We start from the raw sequence: 27878 nt of genomic DNA on the forward strand, positions 1-27878 counted from the left end.
ACGTCCAGAGCGCTCTACTCCGCAAGTGAACGAGCATGAACCCTCCAGGAGTCGTGCCCGGCGGTTTCCGTGCCATTGCAGACGTTTGGACGAGGACGACATTCAAGCTCCTAACAAAGTGCAGCTGATTGCGTACACCGAAGGAACAAAATCCGAATGCTGAGAACGAAGACGAGCTTGTAAGGTAAAAATAAAATAAAACTGCGATCGTGCAAGAGTGTCAAGTGCGTTATATATGCTCCGGGCGGCAAAACACAGATACAGGTATGTATGCATCTAAAGGAAATATGCAGGATGAAAAGTACCTACTGGAGTTCGCAGCCAGCCTGTAACAGCTGCAATGAGGATTTGTTCGATGAGTGTTTGCTTTATGTGCGACGGGGCCTGATGGCGATGTATTTGGTCGTTTGTTTACTTTATATGCGAAAGCCTGGCCAGATAGCGCACATTTCACAGGCGGCCGTGTGCGCTAGACCGTAATATTTAGCATGTTTTATCGTGACCGCCACCTGACTAACAAGAAAAAATGCTACACCGTTTGTTGTGATGCACCGCCGTTCGCGATCCTCATGACCAGCTCAGCCACTCGGCTCGCGAACGGCGGTGCATCACAACAAACGGTGTAGCATTTTTTCTTGTTAGTCAGGTGGCGGTCACGATAAAACATGCTAAATATTACGGTCTAGCGCACACAGCCGCCTTGAGCTACCCGGCCCGTTCGCACATAAAGAAAACAAACGAGGCCCCGTCGCTCAAACCAAACACGCACCTAACAAATCCTTATTGCTGCTATCACTGTTGGGTTACAGGCTTGATGCTAACTCCAGTAGATACTTTTCATCATGCACATTTCCTTTGGATGCATACATACCTGTAACGAAGTGTTTTTCGCACAGTCGAGAGTACGCAGTCGGTTGCCGAGGTCGGCCATTCACATCTTGGCGCTTGGAAGCCCCAATTCAAACTTCACGTCGTTGTTGGTCACGGCTCGACGAAGGGAACCTGAAAAACCGCGTCTTGCACCCCGGCACGCCTCGAGAGTGGCAACCGTACGCGGCAGATGTAATTGGCATCACTTTGCCAAGCCTGCGCCGGTCACCGTGCCGCCAGCCCACGTGCACTGGCGGCGACGAGAACCGCCGTCGAAACAGTCCAATGTGTTTCCATCAGTCGCAGCTGGGACTTCGCGCATGTACATACCACTCGCGCAAAAGGCGGATTGAGGTGTGCTTCAATGACAAGTGCTGTGCTGCCACACGCACACAGATTAATAACAGTAAGGCAGCAGAGGCTTAGCATCAGCCTGCACATTTTCTCATAACGTAATGAATATATTCATTTCAAGCCTGTAAAGACACGAACAGGGTAACCAATGATACTTTACTTTTATGTTGAATAATCTCGAACATTAAACTAAAAAGGAAAAAGAGACAGAAAGACAAACTCTCTCAGAATGCAACCATAAAACTTCCTTTGAGCGGGGTTGCTTTGCATGAAGATGAGTCACACAATGCCTGCTTAAGCAACATGATGAGTAAGCGTGCTCATGAGATATTAAAATTATTAAAAGTCAAGGAAGTTTTACAGAATGCTTTCCTGAAGCTCCTGCAGCTGGAACTAGTCCTGAATCACACGCAGGAAAGGAACTTTTTAATACAGAGCAATATCGCATCTCCCAGCAAGAAAAGAATGGAGATACAAAATAAGATAACATCATACATCACACAGCGAGGAAAGGCAAGGGTTCTCAAGCGCTTCGCTTCCTCTTTCTCAACTGCTTCTTCGGCGGTCTGTCCAGCACGTCATCGATGGTAAGGAAGGCGCGTACACACAGCCATGCGTCCATTCCAAGCTGGTCAATCTGCTTTCGTAGGTCAGCCCGCTCGTGGCAAACAAGTTCATTGCACACAACACCAGTGATCTGCCAGAAGTCCGCCTGCAAGTGCCGCCTGCACTCTTGGATCCTTGCACTCACTTCCGCGGGGCCCAATTGGAGTTCATGCTGAGCTCTGGATGCCACCTGCGGATGCCACCACATGCGCTCGAAGGCAGCCGCTGCCCGCTTCTGAGTCGAACCTAACACGAAGCTCAAGGCACACTCGACGAGGCCCAGGTTGCGCCGCCTCAGCTGCTGAATGGCTAGCCAGTAGGGGTCGTTGTGAGAGTGCTCAATAAGATGCACGAATGTGAGCGTGTAGCCACTGGGAAGAAGCTGAGCCAGGCTGGTGACGAGCATCCAGCGTGTATTCGACTCGGCACAGATGCAGGAGAAGTGGTACACCTTCCTGCTGGTAGCCACCCAACTACACAACTTGCCTACGTCATCACCATCCATCAGCCAGTTTTCGATGGACAGCTTCTCAATCGTGTCATTCCTGCACAAGCCTTCGATGACAACATGCGCAAGCTCTTTCGAGATGTTAAAGTTCATAAAGATGTTTTTCAGGACTCTCGTTGAGGACAGGTAGCCAGCGATAAGAGAAGCGTCCTCTGCCATAACAGGCAGCATGTCGGAAAGTTTCAGATCCAGCCCGGTGATGTGGTCATGCAGTGGTAGGGTGGCTACGACCTTCTGAAATGCCGGTTGGTCCAGGTTAGTGATCCGGTGGGTCCCTAGGCTCAAGAGATCACCCCACGACTGCAGGGCCCACACAAAGTCATCCACCTGCGATAAACAGGTCTCGAGCTTAACCTTGTTTGAAGCGCCCGAGTTCTGGAGTGTACAGTAAAACAATCCCTCGCAATGCATCGTTTTAAAGCAGAGCTCCTCCAGTGAGTGGCAGTTGCCAGCTTCCCCAAGGAGCTGGCGGTTTTCGCTCTCACGGAAGGTCTGTGGCAGAGAAAGCCTTCGTAGGGAAGATGTCTTCTTCAGTGCCGATATGAAGGGCAGGGCTTGAGAAACCTTGCCAACCAAGGCAACAGCATCGCTGTAAATCGGGTCCTCCCTCCCGCTCTGGTCCCGTGGCAGTTCGTGCAGACAATCTAAGTCCCAAGAGCAGGAGGAAAAGTCGACCTCCACCAGAGTTTTGTTGCAGGCGACAAGCTGAACAAAGGTCAGTGCAGTCACGAGGTCCAAGAGAAAGTGCTTGAGCCGCAGACATTTCAGCGTAGAGTTCATGAGGAGTGCATTGAAAACACAGTCCACCATTGATGACGTCGCGCAACATCCGCCGACAATGGTCAGCATTCTTAACGTTTTGTTGGAACAAAGGAAACAGCGAAAGGCAGTTCCTTGTTGACAAGCCAGCACAAGATGACCCACAACAAGTTCCTCAATGCTCTCATTTTTCTCTAGAGATTCAATAAGAGCAGCTTCCGACTTGCAGAAGAGCGAACAATCGGTGATACTAAGAACACGGAGTGACTTTGACTTGGCAATGATGCTAGCAAACGCGAGCTCCACATCTCTGACGCTGCCGAGAAACATGCACTGATCGAAGAAGAGCTCTGTGATGAACTCGAAGCCACATATGCTGTGCACAAGGTCTTGCGTGTCACTGTCCGTTAGTATACACATGGTCATATGAAATATGTTCAGCGTACTCTTGCGCAAAGCATCGCAGAACACTTTTGGGTAGCGATTCAGCACAAAATGCACCCCATCGAGGACCTGCACATGGAAAAGAGAAGCAAATCAGAGCAATAATTCTTACACACAACTAAAAGCACTTCTAGCTAGCAGTCTGTTAGGTAACAAATACATCTAGCACATCTTTCTTTGCTGCGCTGCTAACACAGGCACCCAAGGAAACTCTGAACAAGCTTTGTTCACAGTAAAAACCAGCGGCCCGGTTCTATCTGGTTATGTTGTTTGTTAGCAAGACTCAGTTATTGATCACACAATTGGTTTTAAGAATGGACCACATTTTTCCTTTGCCCCTTAATCAAGCTATAGATGTCAAATATTCTCATAAAAAAAAATTAAAAGAAAACGGCCTTGAACTATGTTGGCAGATTATAGCAATTCTAATGCATACCCCGCTTTGTTTTTCAAAGGAACCACACACTGTACTTTAAGCATCCAAAAATTTCAGTGCAACAGAAAGCTTGCTGTGCGAAGTAGATTCTACAATGGCGGTACAAAAGTTTTGACAAGAACTTCTTGGCGATTTCATGCGACCGGTTTTACGTAGCCATGATCAGAGGGCATGATGACTACTGCATGTAGACAATGTGCTGTATCAAAAACTAACAGCTCTCCCGTGGGCTTTCTCCTCACACATTACTCGGAAGTGAAGCTGGTTCCCTGTTTTTTAGCTCACTCAGTTTAGCCCGGTGTGTATCATTCTTTCTCAATGTAATAGCACTAAAGGACCCATTCACAGAAAATCTGGCATCGGTGCCAGCATACAGCACCGGCACTGTAGAGCACAAAATCATGCAAATGGCTCTGGCAGGCGTTACTTGCCACCAGACATAGCCGCAGAGTGACTGGCTATAGACAAGCATCAGCCCGTGACGTCAGTAGAGATACGGCGGCGCTGGCGACAGCAATGACTTTCGTGGTGTAGGCAAAAGCTCGGGTCGTCTGCATTGGATGCGCGGCGCTTGCTGCGTTTTCGGGCATAATTCCCATTATTCCTGCATGCTGCGGTGTGGTTGGTTGCACCACGAGGCACAAAAGGATAATAGCACCTGTTTTCGCATGTTTCTTGCGGTCGAACAAGTGTGAGAGCAATGGGAAGCAGCGTTGAGCGAAACAAGTAGACCTTTCGGCGACGGACTGCCTTCGCGGCTAATATATGCGTTGCACGTCTGCACTGAAATTTGATCAGTTTGTTTGCAACTCTTAATTGTCGTGACTGCTTTTTGGTCTAACGATAAATAGCGCTATAACAAATGCCTGCAGCTCGTGCACGTTTTGTTGTATATAATATATGAAGTTAAGAAGCCGCACTGTGCTCGTGCATATGTTCGTACAGAAAAGGTCACAAAAGTTGCTGGGAAGGTAATTGCTGTTAGTTTAAGCGCTCACTCCAGCGCGATATTGTCGAAACAGGTCTTGTGAGTAGTTTTCTCTAATATCACTTTCACGAGTTCGCGAGTGACTCTTCGATCACCGGCCCTATAGAAAGCAAGTAAATATTGTTAGGATCCGGGCAAATTCAAGCAGCATCATTTCCCAATGCTTTCTTTTTGAAGGTCATCAAGATTTTGAATGAACGAATTAAATATCTGCGCACACAATAGCTCTGATTAAGCAGGATATATTTAGGTATACCATATATGGTACATATAATTTATTGTCTCAAAGTGTAATCGGCTATGAGGAGTGCAAAATAAGCAGATAAGATGACGAACTTTTGAATAAACAGTTTCAGAGTATATTAAAAAAAAGCTTAACAGATCGTGAAAAATTTTGCTGCTAGTTATCGTGGAGAATGTTGCATTTCCGTTCGTGCACCTTTCCTAAAGAAAAAAAAAAATCAAAATGAGAACATTCTTACGGGCCTTCATGTATATATTAACCTATGAATGACCTTGGCTACGTCTGTACGATGAAACAGACGTTAAACGTCTTTTTATCGAGCAGGATAAAACATATTGGCAGTGCACACTACAGGCGAATATGCTACAAAGAATTAAAAGATTGAGTTCTTCTTCAGTGAAATTCTGACTTAAGTTGCCGATACACTGAGCTAGAAATATGATTTCTAGTTCACAATAGTTGTCGGCAATATATTGTTTTTTAGTGTGGGGTGCTTGGAGTATCAGAAAGCCCATTAAGAGTTGTCATATGAAAAACACACTTCCAGTCATTCATTCGTCGTCGTCCTTGCATGCGCTAGCAGTAGGCACGGAGTTGAACAATGTTGGCTGTTAGTTTTTGATACAAATTGTGCTTTCTTGTTTACATTTAACTCAGTCACTACAGTCCCCCACCGTAGCCGCGCACTGCTGAGGCCACGGAGAAGCCAATTCAGCGCTCTTCGCCAGGTAATTCCACAAGTAATCGGCTGATAAAGTGCTCAACTACTCTCCAGGCATAAACAAAACTATTTCTACGCACAAGCGAAGCTTACGCTTCAGAATAGTCGCCCGCGCGAACTGGTTTCGAAGGCAGCGTCACTTGGCGCTGTGTAGGCACGCTGCGTTTTTGCCTACACCTCATGTCGCTGCCGATAGCAGCGCCACCTTTGTTTACAAACATGACGCTTATCTATAGGTTTGAATGACATAATGCTTGGCAGAAGATGCCAACCCGGCTCTCTCCTTTCACATGGAAGGGTGATATAAGAATAAGCCTGCCAAGAAATTTGAATTCAATGTTACCCCTAGCCCATGAACGGACGTTCATATGGCTTTGTTAAAGTGCGGCTTCATATGTGCGCTGGAGCCTACGGTATCGTGTCATACCCTTAAAGACGGAGCTGAAGTGTCCTCCATAATTTTAAACAATAACTTGTACACCTCATTCAGCTGAAAAGCAGTATGCGTCGTAGCAGTAGCAGTTGGTACTGCGTGTCGGAAATAATCATGGGCGGCATAAAAAATCGTACCATGGCAATTTTTGGTTCCAGTGATGAATGGTTGATTGGTGCGTGATGGGCTATCATCAGTTAATGAAATCATTGTAATTGACTAACTAAAAACATGAAAACTGAAATAACTTGAAAAGGAAGGGTTCATGCAAAGGTATTAAAATAGTCGGAATAAAAAGGTGATGTTTATGATGCCGAATGAAGAAAACTTTGTACGTAATTTATCAATTAATTATTTGAAAATAATTAGAAAAGACAAGTTGCAAAAAGGGAGTTCAAAGGTGTCAAAATGCACAGAATTAAAAGCCAACGATTGACGACGCTAAGAAAATTTAGTGCTTCAGAGTGTGCAATTAAAAAATAAAACTTTGTTCAAGGGTGTCAAACTGCTCAGAATGAAAGGCCAATATTGTCTTACATTAAGTATTGGTGTAAAAATATTCAACAGTTATAAAAAGGAAATTGCAAAATGGAAATGTTAAAAACATTGTCCGTCTTTTTGAAACACGATCACATAATACTTTTAATGGCTCTCACTGAATATTTCAACCACTGCTTCAACACAGGAACCCTTCCACCCACATGGAAGGATGTTAAGGTCATATTCATCCTCAAACCTCCTAAAGCTCTCCATCTCAACAACTTTCGGCCTATTTCCTTCACCTTTTGCATTATCTAGTTTCAAGCATATTATACTCATGAGTCTTGCAAACATATTAAGGACAATCATTTATATCCCCCTGAAATGGTTGGTTTCCGCCAGTCTCTTTCGCGCAAAGATGTCATGCTCAGTCTTAAGCATGACATTCTTATCCCTAATGGGAGCATGGATACACAAGCCATACTAGGTCTTGGCCTACATGGCGCATTTAATAATGTGGTCCATGCCGCCATATATATGCTGACCGCAACCACATTTCTTGCGGCATCAAAACCTATTCCTACATCAGGAGCTTCCCTTTGTCACTTACCGCTGCCTCGTATTTGGTTCTGAGCACTCCCCGTCCTATACCCTGCGAAGTTTCGGCACTCCCAAGACTTTATCCTTTCCTCTTTATGTTATCCATACCTACTTTACTTCGTTCCATCCCCTCCCTCAATTTCTCTCCCTATGCCGATGACATTACTTTCTGGAAAACCGGTGGCTCTGAAGGTGACATCGAAGACACCCTACAAACAGCTACAAACACAATAGTAGAACAGGCTGCAGCTATGAACCTACACTGCTTCTTTCATCACACCACCGTTACCAATACTCTCCCGTAACTTTTCACGTTGATGATCAAGCCATTCAACATGTCCCTACAATTAGAGTACTTGGTCTTTTCATTCAAGAGAACCAATTGAACACACATACTCTTCAAACCCTTTGTATTGCTGTCAATCCCACCCTCTGCCTCATAGGATGTGTGTATAACAAGCATGGAGGCCTCCGTGAATCGGGACTCCGTCTTGTGCGGGCCTTTGTACTTAGCAGACTTATGTACTCACTACCAAACTTCACCTCTCCCATCCAGAAACTGATGCTGTGGACACTCTTTTCCGCTGGATTCACAAATATGCCCTTGGTATTCCTTCTTATGTCTCAACCGAACGTCTTCTTCCAGCCGGCATCCTCGACACACTTCCAGAAATGGCAGAAGTCCATCTCACCTCACGGTATGCCAGTATTGCCCAAACAACCACTGGTTGGCACATACTTCAATCCTGATCCATAAACTTTACTTTGGTAATTGAATCCAAGCACACTATCCCTTACCATATTCCTCAACACCTACGCATTCTGCCATTGCCTCTGCCAGTGCATCGGCGTGTGTGTGACTTCGGTGGAGTCACCACAGAGTTGCCACATGTGCACCTTGGATCATCATGGAGCTCTCTTGTGTACAGCCCCCTTCAGTCTTCAGTATGTTCCACTGTAGTTCCCGCATTGATGGAGACCGCCAACGCGCAAACCGGCCATCCAGAAGTCTGCGAGCGATGAGTCCCTACAAGCTCCCTGAGCCAGACCCCAAAATGTTGGCACTTTGGTGTGCTTTTCTGCAAGCTCCTGTATCACAGTTGTATTTATCTCACGTTGTGAACTTTGTATTGTGGTGTGGTAATCTTCATCGTTATAGCCACTGACATGCGTTACGTGCTGGCACGCTCGAGAACAAAAAAGTTGGTTGTTGTCTTTGTGATTCGCTACGCCTGACGCCCCGCTGAGAGTTCATCCCGAGCAGCTGGATCCATCTGCGTCGACTGAATAAACACACCCCTACAATTGGTGGAGGTGCTACTGTGTACGTTCTCATCCACCCTGGAATTAAGAAGCCGCACATTCCAACACGCTGGACGATACTGCTTCGACATCACCACCCCTCCCAACCACTGTGCTGTGTTGTGGAGCTCTACGGCAGCGTGATCCGTGCCTCTTCAGTGGCACAGCCGACCAAGACGTCGACGACTGGTTGTCGGCGTATGAGTGCGTAAGTAGTTACAACAGATGGGACGACACTATCAAGCTAAGTAAAGTAATCCTTTATCTGACTGACGTGGTGAACGTCTGGTTTCGCAACCATGAGGCAGACCTGCCATCTTGGTCTGCATTTAGGAAGAATTTTGCAGAAGTGTTCGGCTGCCCTGCAGTTCGCAAGCCCCGAGCAGAACAACGCTTGCGTGAGCGCACTCAGCATGCCGAAGAATCCTTTACCAGTTATATAGAAGACATCGTTGACCTGTGCAAGCGTGTCGATCTGCTAATGTCTGAAACGGATAAGATCAAGAACATCCTGAAAGGAATCTCTGACGACGCGTGCCAGATGCTCTGGGTGAAAAATCCTGCCATGGTCAATGATGTTATCAAACTTTGCCAGAGCTACGACATGCTTCGTAAGAAGCGCGCTTCTACCCGGCGGTCCGGTGTTAGAGACGACACCATCTCTACACTAGCGCTGGGTGGTTCTACTCCATAAAAGGACAGCCCTTTGATTCAACAAATCAAAGACTTCGTTCGAGAAGAGGTCGCCCACCAGCTATCATGGGTCCCTCAGTAACAAGATACTGGTCGCCTTATTCCTGCATTGCCTCCGTCTTTGGCCCCTACCATACGGCGTGCCGTGCAAGACCACATCGCCGATGTCCTTCCACCCAGCTCCGCAATTCCGCTCAGCCCCGTGTCGGCGCAAGTAACGGCAACCCTAATGTACGCGCAAGTTGCGGCCAGGCCGCTAATGCCATCAGCACCTCTTTCCTACCAGGCCGCTCCTTCCAACCTTCCTTCGCCTTTGGCTGGGTCTGCATTCCATAGGTACACCAATGCTCTACGAACCCTTGGCGTACCGCAGACAGCCAGCCAATCTGCTACTCTTGCGGGCTGCTGAGTCATGTCACACGACTTTGCCGCCAACGCCTTCCACCTTCTCGCCCTGACCACTGGAACTACTCCTACGATACCGACCAGTCCTTGCCGAGAACTCTGCCCGGTTCCGTCTTTGTATCTCGCGACAATCAAACATATACCACTCGCCGATCATCTTCCTCTCGGCGCCATTCGCCATCTCTGGTTCTACGATGTTCTACTGGCGCTGTTGAGGGAAACTAACAGTCGCAGTTCCCGGGGCAAGAACTGCGCTTGATTCGTAAGAAAAAATAACTTCAATAATGACACAAAGAAACTATTGGCAGATATCATTAAACGGTTGCAATGCAGAAGCATTTAAATGAGAATGCCCAAAGTGCGCATAACTGTGAAACCAGGATAGAGATATCAGTGAAGATTCTTTAGGGGATGCTCTTTGTTTATTTCACAGTCTGCAAACAACTTTACAAATGTAAATTTTATTATTTTATTTCATGATTGGAATGTGTTCGTCTTCCCGTGCTGCAATTATGTTGCACTTAATTGTATTGTGTATGAACCCGACAATAGCCCTTGGCTATGGGTCCAACCCCAAAAACGACCGAATGATTTCACTTCGGATCCAAGGTCACCCTTTCAACATAACAGTTATCAGTCTATGCACCGACCACTACTGCTGAAGAAGCTGACGTTGAGAGATTTTATGCGGACCTACAATGCCTTTTAGACCGCATCCCATCATCAGACGTCGTTTTTCCCATAGGAGACTGGAATGCTAAGGTCGGGAGTGAAGAAATATCCGGAATTATAGCCAAGTTCGGTCTTGGCGAGCCAAATGAAGCTGGGCAGAGGCTAGTAGAGTTTTGTAAAAAAAAAACAACCTGACCATAGCGAATACTCATTTTCAACAGAACAAGAGGCGCCTGTAGACATGGACTTCACCGGACGGTCTGTACAGGAATCAGATCGATTATATTCTTTGCCGGCAGAGATGGAGAAGCGCTATACAAGCAGTAAAAACAAGGCCTGGTGCCGATTGTGGCACCGATCATCAGCTTCTTGTTGCCAAAATTAAGCTTCGATTGAGGAAAACGCAGAAAACTAGAAGGCCTTTCAGGTATGATCTGGATCAAATTCCATTAGAATATGCTGTGGAAGTGAGGAATCGATTTCAAGAATTAGATCTAGAAAACAGAGAGCCCGAAGAGATGTGGACTGATATTCGTGATATAATACAAGAAGTTGCTACTAAGGTAGTTCCAAAGCAAAAGAAATGCAAGAAAGCAGACTGGTTATCTGAAGAGGCTTTGCAAACAGCTGAGGAAAGGAGGATGGCAAAAGTTATGGGGGAAAGAGAAAGATACAAGGTTCTCAATGCGGATTTTCAGAGAATAGAAGGAGACATAAGAATGCCTTCCTGAACATACAGTGCCAAGCAGTTGAGGACAACAGCCAACTAAGGAACACAAGAGCTGTGTATAAGACAATCAAAGATATCAAAGGAAGCTTCTGTGCTAAGCTGGACGTGATAAAGGACAAACGAGGCAAGAACCTCACTAAGCCTCGGAGATAAAGAAGAGGTGGCAGGAATACACAAAAGAACTGTAGAAGAAGGACCCGAATGTGCAAACCCAACATAAGACGGTTGTGATTACTGATCTCGAGCCGGGCATCCTGAAGAGTGAAGTTGAATGGGCCTTGCTAAGAACAAAGCTAGCGGAATTGATGACATTCCAGCCGAGTTGCTTCAAAACCTCAACCATGATGCTGTTAACATTCTGCATACGTTATGTCAGAAGATTTGGGCAACCCTGCAGTGGCCACAGGATTGGAGGAGGTCCGTTTATATCCCCATTCCAAAGAAAGGCAGTGCCAAAGATTGTTCCAACTACAGCACGATTGCGCTTATTTCGCATGCTAGCAAGGTGATGTTGAAAATCCTCCAAGGTAGGCTGCGGCAGTATGTGGATCAGGAGCTTCCGGACGTGCAAGCTGGGTTTCGCAAGGGCAGAGGAACTAGAGACCAAATTGCCAACCTTCGCTGGATCATGGAGAAAGCAAGAGAGTTCCAGAAACCCATCTACTTCTGCTTTATTGATTACGCGAAAGCGTTTGACTGCGTAGATCACAGCAGATTGTGGCAAGCTCTCCAAGAGATGGGAGTTCCAATTCACCTCATCTGCCTCCTCAGGAACCTGTATGAAGGGCAAGAGGCCGCAGTCAGAACTGGGCACGGCCTTACTGATTGGTTTCCGATCGAGAAAGGAGTGAGGCAAGGCTGCATACTATCGCCCTGCCTATTTAACCTATATGCAGAGTGCATCATGAGGAAGGCCGGTCTGGACAAGTCTTCAGCTGGAGTGAAGATTGCTGGAAAACGTATCAACAACCTTAGATATGTGGGTGATACCACTTTAATGGCAGAAAGTGAAGTGGAACTCAAGAGACTTCTGATGCGCGTACAAGAAGAAAGTGAGATGTTTGGGCTTAAACTGAACATTAAAAAGACAAAGATCATGGCGTCTTGCCCTATAAAGTCCTGGAGCATCAATGGACAAGAAGTGGAAGCTGTGACAGATTTTCTGTTCTTGGGCTCCAAGATTACTTCGGAAGGAGACTGCAGCCATGAAATTAGAAGACGCCTGCTTCTGGGAAAGAGAGCAATGGTTAGCCTTGACCGCCTAGTAAAGAGCAGAGACATTAGTCTGCTAACCAAGATCCGTATAACTCTTGCTATGGTCTTTCCAGTTGTGATGTATGGATGCGAGAGTTGGACTGTGAAAAAGGCTGACCGCCGAAGAATTGACGCGTTTGAATTGCGGTGCCGGCGAAGACTCTTGAGAGTTCCTTGGACTGCCAGAAGATGAAATTAGTCGATATTGTTGACCATAAACCCTGACTGCTTATTGGAGGGTCAAATTCTAAAGTTAAAGCTCAGATACTTTGGTCATCTGATGAGAAGAGAGGAGTCGCTGGAGAAAGATTTGATGTTGGGAATGGTTGAGGGTGGCCGAAGAAGGGGTAGGCAGCGAACGCGATGGTTAGATGGCATCCTCGAGGCACTGCAGATGAAGTTATGTGATGTTAGGAAGATAGTGAGAGACCGGAAAGCGTGGCGTGACGTGGTCCATAGGGTCACGAAGAGTCGGACACGACTGAACTGAACTGATGGGTCCAAAATCTTAGTGCATATTCTATTGTAAAATTATTGCTCAAAAAAAAAAAAAAAGCTATTTCCAATATTAATGCCATTTTTTTTTTCTTGAGGTCTATTTTATTCATAAACCATTCCAAAATATGGTATGGCCTGTCAACATTGTCCGGTCTTACCAAGTGATCCAGCTAAGTATAAACGAAGGATTTGAAAAGATGTGGTGCCTTATCCTAACGAAGCCAAATGAAGGCTGTTGACAGTATTGTGGAATAATCCACACTACTTTTTAATCCCGCAAGCTTTATTACTTCCTAAATACTAATTAGCTAACCTTTTAATCGCTGGCTTTGGGAATAAGGTGTCAATGCAGAAGTTGTAGAGCTTTGGGACGTTAAACCCCACAAACCAACCAACCAGAAGTTGTAGATGACCTGGAACAACAGGGAAGTGAAATGTTTGCACCAAGCTGTGGATTGCATAAACTACTGCTTTTCAGTTCAGTTCAGTTTAATTCAGTCGTTCAGTCGTGTCCCACTCTTCGTGACCCTATGGACCATGTCACGCCACGCTTTCCGGTCTTTCACCATCTTCCTAACATCACATAACTTCATCTGCAGTGCCTCGAGGATGCCATCTAACCATCGCGTTCGCTACCTACCCCTTCTCCGGCGACCCTCAACCTTTCCCAACATCAAATCTTTCTCCAGCGACTCCTCTCTTCTCATCAGATGACCAAAGTAGCTGAGCTTTAACTTTAGAATTTGACCCTCCAATGAGCAGTCAGGATTTATGGTCGACAATATCGACTGATTCGATCTTCTGGCAGTCCAAGGAACTCTCAAGAGTCTTCGCCAGCACCACAATTCAAATGCGTCAATTCTTCGGCGGTCAGCCATTTTCACAGTCCAACTCTCGCATCCATACATCACAACTGGAAAGACCATAGCACGAGTTATACGGATCTTGGTTGGCAGACTAATGTCTCTGCTCTTTACTGCTTTTACTGACCTTAAATTAAACAGCTAATGCCAGCATGCACCAAAAACAAGGTTAGTGTATCGTGCTAAAGAACACTTTTTTTTATAGTAGATAGTATGTCAGAGTTTGTCTGGAAGGTTTATTTGCTTTATTAATGAGTTCATTACAGAGTGATACAGAATGCTTTGTTTTTAGTGCATAATGTACAACATAACTTAGCTCTCTCCACATGCTTCATATGTAGGTTTTTTTCTGTTTGAGGAGCTAAAATTATGAGTGAGATGTGTATAGCAAATGCGGAGGCAATAAAGAATTACTTCAATAAAGCACTCTAATAACTGCATGACTTCATAATTATAGGATTAGCCAGACATTCTTCGTTTCCAGTTCATTATCCCATGAAGCATGCATTTTGTTTTAAATGTACTGTGAACGAAGAAACTTCAGGCTGTCTGTTAATCTGCTTTCTTACAGTGACAAAGTCATCATGATGAGTTTGTGAAGCGTATTCATCTGCCTTCTCATTTCCACATATTCCCATGTGCTCAGAGACCCACCAACTTTATTACCCGTAATTATTTATCAGCTTCCTTATGGATACCTCCTATTAGGAGCTCCATTCCTTTTTTAGAGTGTAGAAAGGTTATTACACAAAGGTCCATGGTGTCACTCACTACACCAAACATATGCTTTTACAGAAGCCTCCTTCAGCGTAATGGCCTTAAATAACTTGCACAGTGAAAAGCATCCACATGACATAGACACTATTTGAGCATTGCGTGATGTGTGCCGGAAAACAAAATCCGCTACAGCAGAAGCTTCTCTGGAGCACTCTCCCCTATAAGGCCGTGAGCATTAACTGGGATTGCGATATAACACCCCCCCCCCCCCTCCCAGAATGTGATAACCTTCACCGAAAGGCAGAAAACAAAGCTGCATTTATGCTACCTTGGTACATTGGTACAAACAATACAACCAGGTGCCTTTCAACATGGTTTACAACTTCCGATATTGACCCTGCCCTTGAAAGTAGTTAAAAAGCTAGCAAACTGATCTTTACTTAATATTTAAAAAGTTTGCAGAAAAGTCCTTGCTAATTAACTCTGTGGAATTAGAAAAGTATTGCTGACTAGTTCGAGTGACTCTCAATCAGCCTCAGCTTATCTCACCGGGCCTAGGGCCCTCCGCCCCCTTTTAATAGCTTGGTTATAGTAGTTATTTAGCTGGGATACCTGGTAAACTGTGGATGCAGCTCTCAGTCTCTAGCCGACACATGCTAGTGAGACTAGATTTGCTTTGACGAGAGCTACAGTGAAGGCGTATGGTGCTTCACTGTTTTCCCTTTGCTAAACTCTCACAAAGGAAGGGCACACGGGGAGAGGAGAGATTCAAATTGGCAAATCCTTATAAAGATAAGCATCTTTCTATATTTGTGTTCGCATCGTCTCAACAGATTCGGCTTCTTTTGATGGACTAGTAGTAATCATCGTCTGCTCGAAAATTAGGCAATAGGCTCACTTGGAAAATCTTCCTGAACCAAAAGGCACAAGAATGCACATTAACTAGCCCATTAACGAAGGCAGGTGGCAAGCATTAACCTGTAGCTAGGTGCTACAGGGCCCATATAGCACCAGTAAGACCGTGGGACAAAAAACACAGATACCACATAGTACTATCACAAGATGCTGCAGCATTATTGCTTATTAGAATTTCTTACGGCAGCAAAAAAAGTTCAATATTCACAAATATTGCTTTCTTATATGTATGCTTTATATATCAGGCAGGCCATGTCAGTTTGGGAGACATTATCAAAATCAAAACAAATCAAGTAAACAGTAACACAAGACATTATCTAAACAAGAAATTCTGCTGAAAACTATTTTTGAAATTGCAGCACATAAAATAAACCAAGTCGGAAATAACCAATCGTCAGAAACAAGCAGTTTCAGATGAAACTCTGAAAAACAGCTGCACGAAGAGAAGCTAGCTAACGAAGCATACCACTGCAAATTGTTCATCTCAACAAAATCGCAGCAAGAAAGAGGGGGGGGGGGCACATTCATTTTTACGGGGGGTGGGGATCGTTCAAATTGCAGAAAGCAGACATCGGGGTAGTCTTTAGATGGTAGTAGTTTTTATAGGGGGGTTGCATTGCACAGTGATGAGCAGAACTCAGTTCTAAGTTCAGTTTCCATCTCAAATCACTTTTGCCACAGTGTACCAATATGGCACCCACAGTATAACACTACAAAATACCTCTTCTTTGGGCTTGAATAGCATGATTTCAAGCACGCGAGACGCGCACAGACCGCCTAGGTAACCATAAACATACACGCAAAACCCCAATAACCTTCAATAAGGTTCCACACTGTAAATTACTTTCAAATTACATAAAACAGGAATTGGCAAAACTATTCAGAAGGCGACTGAAGTCACTCTGAACAACTGCATGCAGGTAGTGCGCGTGTGTGACTGTTTCTCTTAAATTCCACAGGGGTCAATTTTAGCTCTGTTACTGTTCCGAATTTGTGGTAAAGATATTAATGAGGCTACCGAGTCTCCTGTAGAATTGAAGCCTTTTGTCAATGATATCAATTAATTCTCGAATAACTCAAGCTGACGATCAGATCTGAATAAACCGAACACTTCATTGTTCGCCCCTTTGGTGCGAAAAATAGGACATAGAAGTTAATCAGACAAAATAAACTTTTACGCATATTACTTCGTTAGACCCCGTGTTACCCTTTCTTCACACTACATATCCGGCCCATGCCCATTTCTTCTTGACTTCCACTAGAATGTCATGAACTTGAGTTATATCTGAGACCCATTCTGCATGCCTATCGCTAACGTCACCCCTGCCACTTTTCGTTCCATAGCCCTCTGCACTCTTCTCAACTTTAGTGGAACCCTCGTTATCCTCCATGTTTCAGTCCTATAGGTGAGTACCGGTAAGATGCAACTATTATATACTTTCCTTTTGAGTGATACCGGTTAACTGGTAGTCGTAATCTCAAAGTACTTGCCAAATGCGCTCCAACCCAATCTTATTCTAGGCATTTAACTTTCATGGTTTAGATGTGCAGTTACTAACCCTCCTAAGTAACATATGTATTCGCCTACTACTTCCACTGCTTCACTACCTATGTTAAACTGCTGCCTTCTTCCGCAACTGTTGACATATTACATCTTAGTAATGTGCGATCGACACCTTCCTAAATGCTTTCCTTTCTATGAAAAAAAAAAGGGTTCAAATATGCAACAAAACATTCATCCTCCCATCCTTTACAGCTCTGTTGTCTCGAACCCCTCCCTCCCCCAAATAAATATAATTTAAAAAATAAACTGGAACATATTCCAAAAGTGACCACTCGTTTTACTTCATCAAGATATGCAAAATTGCCAGAGTGATGAATATGCTAAAGTGATATAGACTGACTCGAATTACTTGAAATTCGAAGGCAAAAATCTACATTAAAGATTTTCTTTCAGAAAACTACAGGCGCATTTCAAGATAAGAAAAAGATAGATATGTTCAATCCCCAGGAAAACGAAGCTAGAGAACAAACCACACTAGATCAATTAAACCTTATTACGCATGTGTTGATGCTTTTCAGCAATAGGTACCCTATCAATCGTAAAACCAAAAAAAATTTCTAAGCTACCTTCTGAAGACATGGTCGACCGAAAATGATGTTCCTCCTCTCTTCCCTCAACTCAGCCCATGACGGCCAACATGAAAAAAAATAAGCAAAGAAGTCGGGATGGCACCCTTCCTGCCCCGTCCCGGCTGCGTAACTTTGGAACATTCAATACACGGGCCCACCCAGAAAGCCCATGTGACATCGCATGGGAGGTTCGCACGCCGAGTGCGTGGTGATTGGTTGCGTGGATGGTTGTGAATGCCCCCCCCCCCCCCCCCCCACCGCACACAAACAGCCCACAGAAGATTCTTGGAGCAAATATGGCTTGTATTCTATGAAGGAAATTCTAAAACGTGCTTTCTCAAACATGATAACAAGAGGCAGAGTTGGAGGAGAGATTCTCAGATTTTTTTGAACAAGGCCCTCATCACTTTATTTAATCTGGCCCTGTGAACCACCACCAATGCAAGTGGCAACGTGCAGTTGCAGCATTTCCAGAGCAACATTTACTGCTCAGCACCTGTACTTCAATTCCAGGTACGGATTACTGATCACCATCATCAGCCTGACTATACCCACTGCAGGCAGAAGGACCCTCACATATTCCCCCAATCCACCCGGTCCTGTGATAGCTGCATCCACTTGACTCCTGCAACTTCCGTAACCTTATCCGCCCACTTAATTTTTGCCTGCCCCTACGCTTCCCTTCTCTTGGAATCCAATTTGTTACCCTAAGCGACCATCAGTTGTCCTCTCTACGCATTTCCACTAGAATATTGCTACGGGTCATTAACTCATTAACTCGAGTTATTTCTCTGACCCACTCTGCGCACTTCCGATCTCTTAACGTTACACCTACCAATTTTCATTCCATAGACCTCTGTGTTGTCCTCAACTTCAGTAGAACCCTTTTTGTTAGCCACCATGTTTCAGCTGCATAGGTGAGTACAGGTAAGATGCAACTGCTGTATACTTTCCTCTTCAGCGATACCGATAAGCTACTAGTCATAATTTGCTAATACTTGACAAATGCGCCCCATCCCAATCTTATTCTCCTAGTTATTTCCCTTTCATGGTCTGCATCAGCGGTTACTACCTGTTCTAAGAAAACATATTCGCCTACCTATTGCTGCTGTTCCTTCTCGAGACTGTTCAACATCATGTTAGTCTTCTGCATATTGATTTTCAAGTCTCATCATCATCATCAAGCTGACTATACCCACTGCAGGGCGAAGGCATCTCCCATATTTTTCCAATTAACCCGGTTCTGTGCTAGCTGCATCCACTTGACCCCTCCGAACTTCTTAACCCCATCCGCCCACCTAACTTTCTGCCGCCCCCTACTACGCTTTCCTTTTCTTGGAATCCAGTTTGTTACCCAAAGCGACCATCGGTTATCCTCTCTTCACACTACATGTCCTGCCCATGCCTATTTCTGCTTCTTAATTTCCACTAGAATCTCGGTAACTTGAGTTATTTCTCTGACCCGCTCTGCACGCTTTCTTTAATGTTGCCCCTACCATTTTTCGTTCCATAGCCTTCTGGGTTGTCCTCAACTTGTAGAACCCTCTTGGTTAGCCTCCACGTTTCAGCCCTCTAGGTGAGTACAGGTAAGATGCAACTGTTGTATACTTTCCTCTTGAGCGATACCGGTAAGCTGGTAGTCATAATCTGTTATTTCCGTCTAAGTCATCAATCATTATTGCAGTTCATCCCCTGAGTTACGTAGCAAGGCAATGTCATCAGCAAATTACAAATCACTGAGGTATTCTCCATCTACTCTTATCCCTAACTGCTCCCATTCCAAATCCCTGTGTACTCCCTCTAAGCAAGCTGTGAATAGTACAGGGGAGATTGTGTTTCCTTGCCTAACATCTTTCTTCATGGGAATTTTTTTACTTTCTTTATGCAGAGCTATGGTTGCTGTGCAGCCACTATATATATCTTCCAGTACTTTCACAAACGGCTTGTCTACACCCTAATTTCTCAATACCTGTATGACTACTGAGGTTGCTACTGAGTAAAATGCTTTTTCATAAGGCTATGGCTAAAGGTACGTCGGACGGACCCGATCAATGGTCTTAAAGGTACGTCCGACGGACCCAGTGCGTTTTTCATCAGGATACGTTGGAAGGGTCCGGGAAATATTTTAAAGAGGTATGGCGGACGGACCCGATCGGTGGGGTTCGCCCGACGGACCCAACGCATTTTTCTCCGATATGGGCCTTGGGATCCGTCGGGAAAGCTGGACGGATCCGAGATACCCGGATTATGGTGCGGCTGTAGCAACAACTTGGTAGCCATATGTAGCCAAATCGAAGTTGGTACGAGGTGTGCGAGGTGCAAGTAGTAACGTTGGCAAGAAGTATGTACTATACATACTGCATGCGTGAAATGTGAAATTACAAAGAATAGTACAGTGGCAAGAATAGTGCCTAGAATGGGTGATAGACTACGTGATGGCATGATGATAGCTAGGTTTACGTGAGTTGGACTGCGGCAGGGTGGCAAGCACGACCTGAGCGCAAGCGTATGTAATCGCGGTGTTGACGGCTAGCCCGCGACACGCACGCCCGCTCATTTAATTGGTCCTCCTTATCATGTGCATTAACGTCTACGACGGTGGTTATGCACTTTTGATTCTTCAAAGTTTCCTCACTTCCATCTGTGATGAGATATGCTTCAAGTAACGCATCGCTTTCTGCTCGCATTTAGGTTTGGTGCTGCAAGTTCATACATATGCAAGTGGCGCTGAAAAAGCTGGGTACCGCCGGCGTGTCTCTATAGCCCAAGCATCGTGTCATTCGTGTTTGTTGTACAACTGGAGGTGTGGTTTGTGCTTACCGTGAGATGCTGTGATGTCCAGATTACGTTCTACGAGAGTGCTTTGTGAGACTACGAGAGTGCTGTGATGAGTGCGCCGATGTCCGGACAGACATCAGTGTGTCATCCGTTTATGATCGACGATGTTCCACGTGCAAGTCAGTGTTTATTAGGTGCAGTAGTAAGTCCAAAAACGTCACGTAAAGAGAGCGTCGTGGAAATTGATTCACACGCGCTGTGCAACAGTCAGATGAAAATAAGTCATCGGCAATTTGTTATCAGACGGCACTACAGAGCCCAAAACTCGGAAAATGGGAATGCACATGATACAGTTTTCGCATGTTGGAGTGGACAGAAAAATAAGTGCCCAGTCACACCACCAAGATGCGCATTACTACAGGTGAAATGGTTCAGGTTTCTGTAAAATAGCTGCCTGGCACAGCACCTCCCTAAATGTTCAGGCTTTGTACTATTGTTGAAGGCCACTTTATCATTAATAAAGGAACGAATATGCTTTGTGTGTTAATGACTAGTGCTTTTTCAACATATGTTAATTTTTTTTTTTCGTTTTTCCTTAGTTTCCTTTGTTTTTCATGCTAGACAAACACAAATAGTACACTTTTAAACTTGTCAGTCTAAAGCTGAACATGAATATCTGCCATGCATGTGTCAGCTTTAATGTTAGAAAGGTTGACGTGTAGAGCATGTACGTACACGCTGCGACATCTCAACGGCACGTTCGGCTACTTGCCCTAAGGTCGTGATGTTTAATGCCAGTGATGGCAGTCGCATATTGGTGCAGGTGAAATGCAAGTGCACCTGTTTCCTGCAAGATGTCAACACAAAGTACAAAGCCCGGGCAGTCAAATTAGTCTGGAGCTCTCCACTGCAGTATTCCTCATAGCTACATATGTCACCTTAGGGTGTGAAACCCTACATGCCACAGGTAGGATGGGTTGTTTTTTAGATTTTGTAACCTCTCATCTATGTTTTGGTACATTTGGCTAATTTTAGTTCTCAAACAGTTGTTAAAGATGAAACCGAAGCAGTTCTTGACATGGTTTCCTGGTTGGATTAATTTGCTAATTGCAGTACTTTGAAACTTGCATCAATGCTGGACAGTTCAAATAGCAGGCAGTTGAATTACAGGAATGATGTGGATCATGCATTTCAGTTCTGACAAATGGCAAGTAACGGTCCCCTCCTTGCATGCATAGGTGCCCCTAGACAAATACATACTTGGGCGTGTGATTGTGACACATGTCAAGGGTCGACAGAAGGCCATGTGGAGCCAGTGTAATATTCTTCATGAAGGCTAAAATAAAATTGTACAACAGCTGCTGTACCATGCAGAAAGAAATTGGTCATTTAGTGTATCATTAACTGACCATGAATAGCATCTTACTCAGAGTATGATCCGATGTATAATATCTGGTTTAGCATCCCAAAACAACTACGGCTATGAGGAACACAATAGTTGAGGGCTCTGGTATAATTTTGACCACCTGGGGTTCTTTTACATGCACTGACACTGCACGGTGCATGACGGCCTATTGTTTCGCCTCTATTGAAATGTCCCTGCTGTGGCTGGAACCAAAACTGCATCTATGGGTTCAGCAGCCACGCACTTTAACTACTGAGCCAGCACAACGGGGGAAGCAACAAAATGCATGCCATTACATTTCCTTCTAGCCTGTGGTGTTCTTCACAGAACTAATGTATACAAGAAAAAGTAAATAGCAAAAAAATACGTTTTACTGCACATTATATTCACATTTCAGCAAACATTCTCTAGGAAGAAATTTCTCATAATGTTTGCATGGAAACCATGAACATCTTACAAAAACAAAACAATGCACTTACTGCACTCCAATTGTTAATGGGCAAGGTTGCATCTATGCTACTACACTGCACTTATCACAAAACCACAAGCCCCATCTGCTTTGGCCAATCACTTGATGAAACTAACGGAGACAGATGTCACACACCATAGACTGGTCATCTCGCAACATATCTCTGCATACGTTGCATTTCAATTTCATGCCTTTCCACTTATACTCCGTTTCATACATCAAGTGCAATGCTGCCAAAGCTACAGCTCTTGCTGCGCTCTCCACATCCGCGATGAAAAATAATGCCTGCTCTTGACGAGAGGAATAACAGTTATTTTGTCTGCAAGCCGAATACATCTTACATTTGCCATCAGCTTCATAAATAGCACCTTTTTAGGGAGAAAGGATCGGATTCGGTGAATTTGTATGCTTTTTTATGTCGTTTTCGTTCGTGTCGCGTTTTCGCTGCCCGCAACCTTGCCAGCTGTGCCACTAGATGGCGCTGGCTGTGCCCTTCGCGCTGAGCATCTCTTTTGGAGAAAATGGTTCTTTGGTATGAATTTTTTTATAAGATCCGCACTGTGATGATGTCTAGGCATGCGAAGCAAGTTATTGCAAACGTGTATGCTCCATTTCCGCAGGAACCACTCAGCCACAAAACGAGCGCGTAGTGATACGCCTCCTTTTTTTTTTTTTGCGGACTACTTGCGTAGCTTTCGCTGCGTTGCACATGATGTATGAAATGGAGTATAGCTTCAACTGTTGCCAGCATTACTAGTCACCAATCTTTTCTGAAATTCCTTTTTACGCTGTTGGGATCAGCATCCTTGTTAATGATGGTCTCTGGCATTCTCGATGCTATCATTTTCACATCTTCCTCACCTGGAAGAATGAAGAAAATGACAAGCCTTGAGCAGACAAAAAATTAGGGAGACTCCTAATCTCCACCTGTAAGGGTATGATGCACCAGCGTTAATGGCTCTTGTCTGCAGATCCCACTGTCGATTTCTGTTAATTTACATGCCCTTTGCTACAAACTTAATTACTGAATCTTTAATTCATGCCTCTGTTATCTCAAATATACTCATTAGCATACGGTCGTAGGCTGCCCTGTTATGTGATAGACAACCTGGCACAACCTGGCATAGACCTCTGTAAGCCTCGCATTAACCAAACTGTATAAACATGCCTCCATGGCCTAGGAGTAACCTTTCTTGATCGGAGCTGAAATGTCCCAGAACATATTTCAAATATAACTTTGTAAGCTTGAGTTAACAGCTCCTGCTATATCGTGTGGCCTCGTGACATTTGGCTCGTGACACTTTTGGCTTGTGCACAGGGTCCATATGTTAAATACTGGTTAACATGCATGAAAAATACATTTTCACACAAACTGGTGGCAAATGGTCAAGTGGTGCACTGCAGATTCTGAAATGTATACCTATATGCATGCAAGGATGGCATCATCACATAACATGATCAAGAGGTCTGTCAGTACCTGCAGTTACATGGCACATTAAAGGACCACCTCAGACAATGGTTGTTGTTACCACAAGACCAACAGCGTACTGACAACATTCCACTGAGCGATGGACATGTATATGCATACCCTAGATAGCTCATGATTGTGGATCTCATTCATTTCTATGACTTCCAAGGAGCTCCTGTCATCAGAAACCCTACACTTTATGAAATCGGGACAGCTGTCTTGAAATGTGACTAAAAGAAATAACCAGGTTACCTTGCCGCAATGCTAAATTACTGAGGGTGAATATGCTGCATGAAGATACCAAGAAGCTTGTACTAAGAAAAGTGAGAGTGAAATGGCAGGATTTTTGAAACATTGAAATAAACTACAAACTATACTTGTCAAACCTGTCATCGAGGAATGGAAATCATGCAGTCATCAAAAATAAAGCATGGAGGACATTTTAGGTCATCTTCACAAAACACATACCTACACCTGACACACAGCTTCATACTTATTAAAGAGGTCAAGCCAGTATGCAAGGAGGGTGGAGATAAACTAACCATAAACCATATCTTGCTTACACATGCGCCAGAGTCAAGGAAATAAGAGGAAAACATTTTGTACAATTTTGCAACAGATCCCTTTCCATCCCAGCATGACCCTAGGAGACGTGCAAATTCCCTGCATTTTTGGTTTCCTAAAATGTTCCTAAACAAGCTACATCCTAAAAAACATTTTTAGTCATTACACACAAAATAAATACCTTAAACCTTGTTCTTGGTGCATGGCAGCATTATTCGCTTATGCACCAAAAAAATCAACACAACGCTGTAAGGTATACCTTGGTTAGCTATGTTATATGAGACAAGCTTTCGGTCTGGTGTGGTCCTTATTCAGGTGAAAGCGCTGTCATGAGGATCTATGTCCCAGCGATCGGAAAGTGACCTACAGTCACACCCGGTTATAACGAACTGCGTAATTCAACGCAATTTGTTCGCTATATAAAGTATTTCACTATAACCAAACCCATTTATAATGAACTTCAGTACCAAATTCGTTATACACGATGTCCAGAAAGCGCAGCAAAAACGCACTAACTAAAGAAAAACCGTGCCGCTCACCATGAATCTACAAAAGAAATTTATTGCAGATAAATGCTCACTTATTTGCAGTAGGCAGTGATCTTCGCCTGAACACTGCATTTAACTCCATCAGCAAGAATCGCACTTTCCACACGCGACATCATTTCCACAAACTCCAGTCCGCTTCCCTGCATTCCGGAGCAGTATCGGCGCAGCAGATCGGTAGCAGCGAGGGCTTCGTGCAACGTCGGGCGAGGGCGATCGTCCTCCGGCGGCGGCTCCTCGGTCTCCTCGTTCGCACCAGATGCCAGCATGTCGGCAACAATTTCCGAGTCCAACGGGCTCGCTGTCACGGCTACGTTGTCGTCAACAGTGAGAAAATCCTCCAGGGCAACTTCTTCGGGCACAGCGTCCGGAACATCAGCGAGTTCTTCCCACAGCGTGGCAACATCGCTGTCATCTTGCACAGTGCGCGCTTCACTAGCAGCTTCTGCATCCTCTCGACATAGTCCAGCATGGTGGAAGCAGTTGCGGATTGTGGATTGCGTCACATCTTGCCAGGCACGGTTAATCATTTCTATTGAGGCCAGCAAATTAATCTTGAGCTCGTCGTTAACCGGCAATTTCACCAACAGCCGCTCAACAACGCGTTTCCTGTAGCCCAGCTTGAAAGCGCGGATGATCCCCTGATCGAGGGGCTGCAAAACCGCTGTTGCGTTCGGTGGCAGGAAACAAAGCTCGATGTTCTTGAGCATGACGCCGCAGTGGTGCGCAGAACAGTTATCGAGGAGGAGGCAAATCTTTCGCCTGCTCGTTGCAAGTTCCTCGTCCCAGCCACGCAGCCCCGCTTCGAACAACGTTCTGGTCATCCAGGCCTTAGAATTTGAGTTGTATGTGACTGGGAGTGAAGTGCATCCTCGCAGGCACATAGGAGACTTGAACTTGCCTATGACAAGCGGCCGCAGCTTTGATGAACCGTCCATGTTTGTCGTGAGAAGAACGGTGACTCGGGCCTTATTCAATTTGCCGCCATGGCACTTCTCATTCTTTAGCGGCCAAGGTTCTGCTCGGCAGCAGTTGCCAAAACAAGGCAGTCTCGTCGGTGTTAAAAATATTGCACGGTTCGTATCTCTCCGTGACAGCACGCCACACGTCTTGCACCCACTTTTCAGCACTCTCAGCGTCCACTGCTTGGCTTTCACCTGCAACCACCTTCCCGGTGATGGAGTAGCGGTCTTTAAATCGTTGGAGCCAACCACTGCCCGCTGTAAACCCCTCGACGTCCAGGACGAAGGCAAAATCTTTTGCCTTCTGTTGTAGCATGGGGCCAGAGACCGGCAGATTTCGCGCGCGAACGTCCAAGAACCATTGGTACAGCGCTTTCTCTACTTGGTCGTAAGCCGGCTTGCGGTGGCGAAAGCCGTCACCATTTGGTCGTTCCTGTGCATTGCCTCTGATGACCGACTGGTTTTTCAAAATGGTGCTTAACGTGCTCCGCGGAATCTTGAAATGCGCGGCAATGTCAGACTTTTTTTCGCAGCGGCCAACACGGCGAATTATCTCCAGCTTGTCGGAAAGCGGTAGGGCACGCCGCTGCTTCGTCGTCATCCTGCAAGATGTAGCGCCAGAATGCAAGCCAGCAGCAACGTAGGCATGTCCGGAATCGTGAGGATAGCAGCAGCACGACTTGCAAACGCGAACAAAGAAAGCTCCGAGGATGCGGGAAAGTTCGCCACTGACGCGTTCGTTGTTCGGAGGCTGCCTTCCCTTCGCCCAAATTTGAAACCAGTTCTGGCCGGTGTTGCTTCTTTCTCGAAGCGCAATAGGTCCGGAGCTGCTCGAACGTCTTTGATCACATGGTAGGCAGCTGCCGAATAAGAGCGCTGCAAAGAGAAGCGTACAGGAGGGTCCCTCGTGGAAGCTGCTGTAGAGAGCCCCTCCTGCGTTTTACGGAAGCGTGGCATCTGCGCAGAAGCAGCAGAAGCACCCTAGCGGGCGCGTGATGACGTATGCGCTGTGCGAGACTTTGGGGATCGGAGCCGCCGCCAATCCCCCTCCCATCTGACAACGGCATGCGCTAGAAGTATTGCGGCCCGGCAGCGTGGGCTGCCCGGAGAGAACTCGGAGCCGGCACAAAGGCCCGCCCGTTGGCGGGCGTTTGGCGACCGATCGCGCGCGCCGAGTTCGCTATATCCGATGTGTAGTTCGTTAAAAAAAATTCATTTTATATGCATAATGCTAGCGGAAATTCGAGTGTTCGATATAAAACATAATTCGCTCTATCCGAGTTCGTTATATTCGGGTTTGACTGTATTCCAATAATTTTAAAAACTGAAGGCGATTTTACAGATCTCTAAACACGCACGGATGTTTGGTTTCGACTGGAGTGCTCAGCTGCTATATCAGCATCAGCCTGCTTTGACAGCCTGGAGTGATACTGTTAAAGAGAACACATTTTTGAACATTTGACGCGTTTCGGAAGGCGTTGCATTCAATTATGGGGCCCACAAAAAGCAGCTGAATGTCAAACGCTGCCTAGGTAGGCTTTCTAGCAAGATAGCGGTGTAGCGTGGAAAATCGCTCCGCCGATCCATCGCTGGCGAACTGTTCAAACTTATAGCTACTGACCACACCTGAAACACTGAATTGTGCATGGTCAAGGCAGAATTTCTCTAACACTGAGCACTGGTAGCTATCGATTTCGCGCCCAATATTATGAAAATCCGTCCTCTTTTCGATCATTGATACGTCCACGGTTGAACATTTATGCGCCTCGGGGTAGGCCAGCCGTGGAAACATGGATGCGTGGTTGTAGCAACGATCACTTGCATGGCACACTGCAAACTTCCAAGAGTCAGCTTCTGCAATGAAATGTGCAGTGCGCATTTTCTACCGCGTACCTATAAGTCCGGCGACGCATGCATATCTCCCGCTCGTAGCTGCGCGGCCATTCAGTCGGGTCACGCTAGCCTCGAGCATGCAGGGGTTTAAACTACATGCACGCAAAATTCAATGACGAGAAAAAGATGCAGGCTGAGCACTTTAGTCTTGCATAAATACCAAAGAATG

The 27878-nt window shown here is 45.4% G+C and overlaps 1 protein-coding gene across 2 annotated transcripts in view; it reads right to left on the reverse strand.

The window, feature by feature from the left end:
• Window positions 1-1334: 1334 nt before the first annotated feature.
• Window positions 1335-27878, reverse strand: part of LOC146192588 (uncharacterized) — a 53456-nt gene continuing 26912 nt past the window's right edge. Inside the window, exon 6 of one of the 2 annotated variants that reach the window (XM_084602485.1) lies at window positions 1335-3610. In XM_084602485.1, coding sequence (XP_084458611.1) covers window positions 1748-3610 — 1863 coding nt within the window. In that variant the 3' untranslated portion in view covers window positions 1335-1747. The remainder of the gene's footprint in view (window positions 3611-27878) is intronic. The other variant, XM_084602484.1, reaches the window with a different exon arrangement.

This window comes from Amblyomma maculatum, chromosome 4 (genome assembly GCF_055883805.1).
Source record: "Amblyomma maculatum isolate TAMU_Amacu chromosome 4, ASM5588380v1, whole genome shotgun sequence".
Taxonomy (NCBI): Eukaryota; Metazoa; Arthropoda; class Arachnida; order Ixodida; family Ixodidae; genus Amblyomma; species Amblyomma maculatum.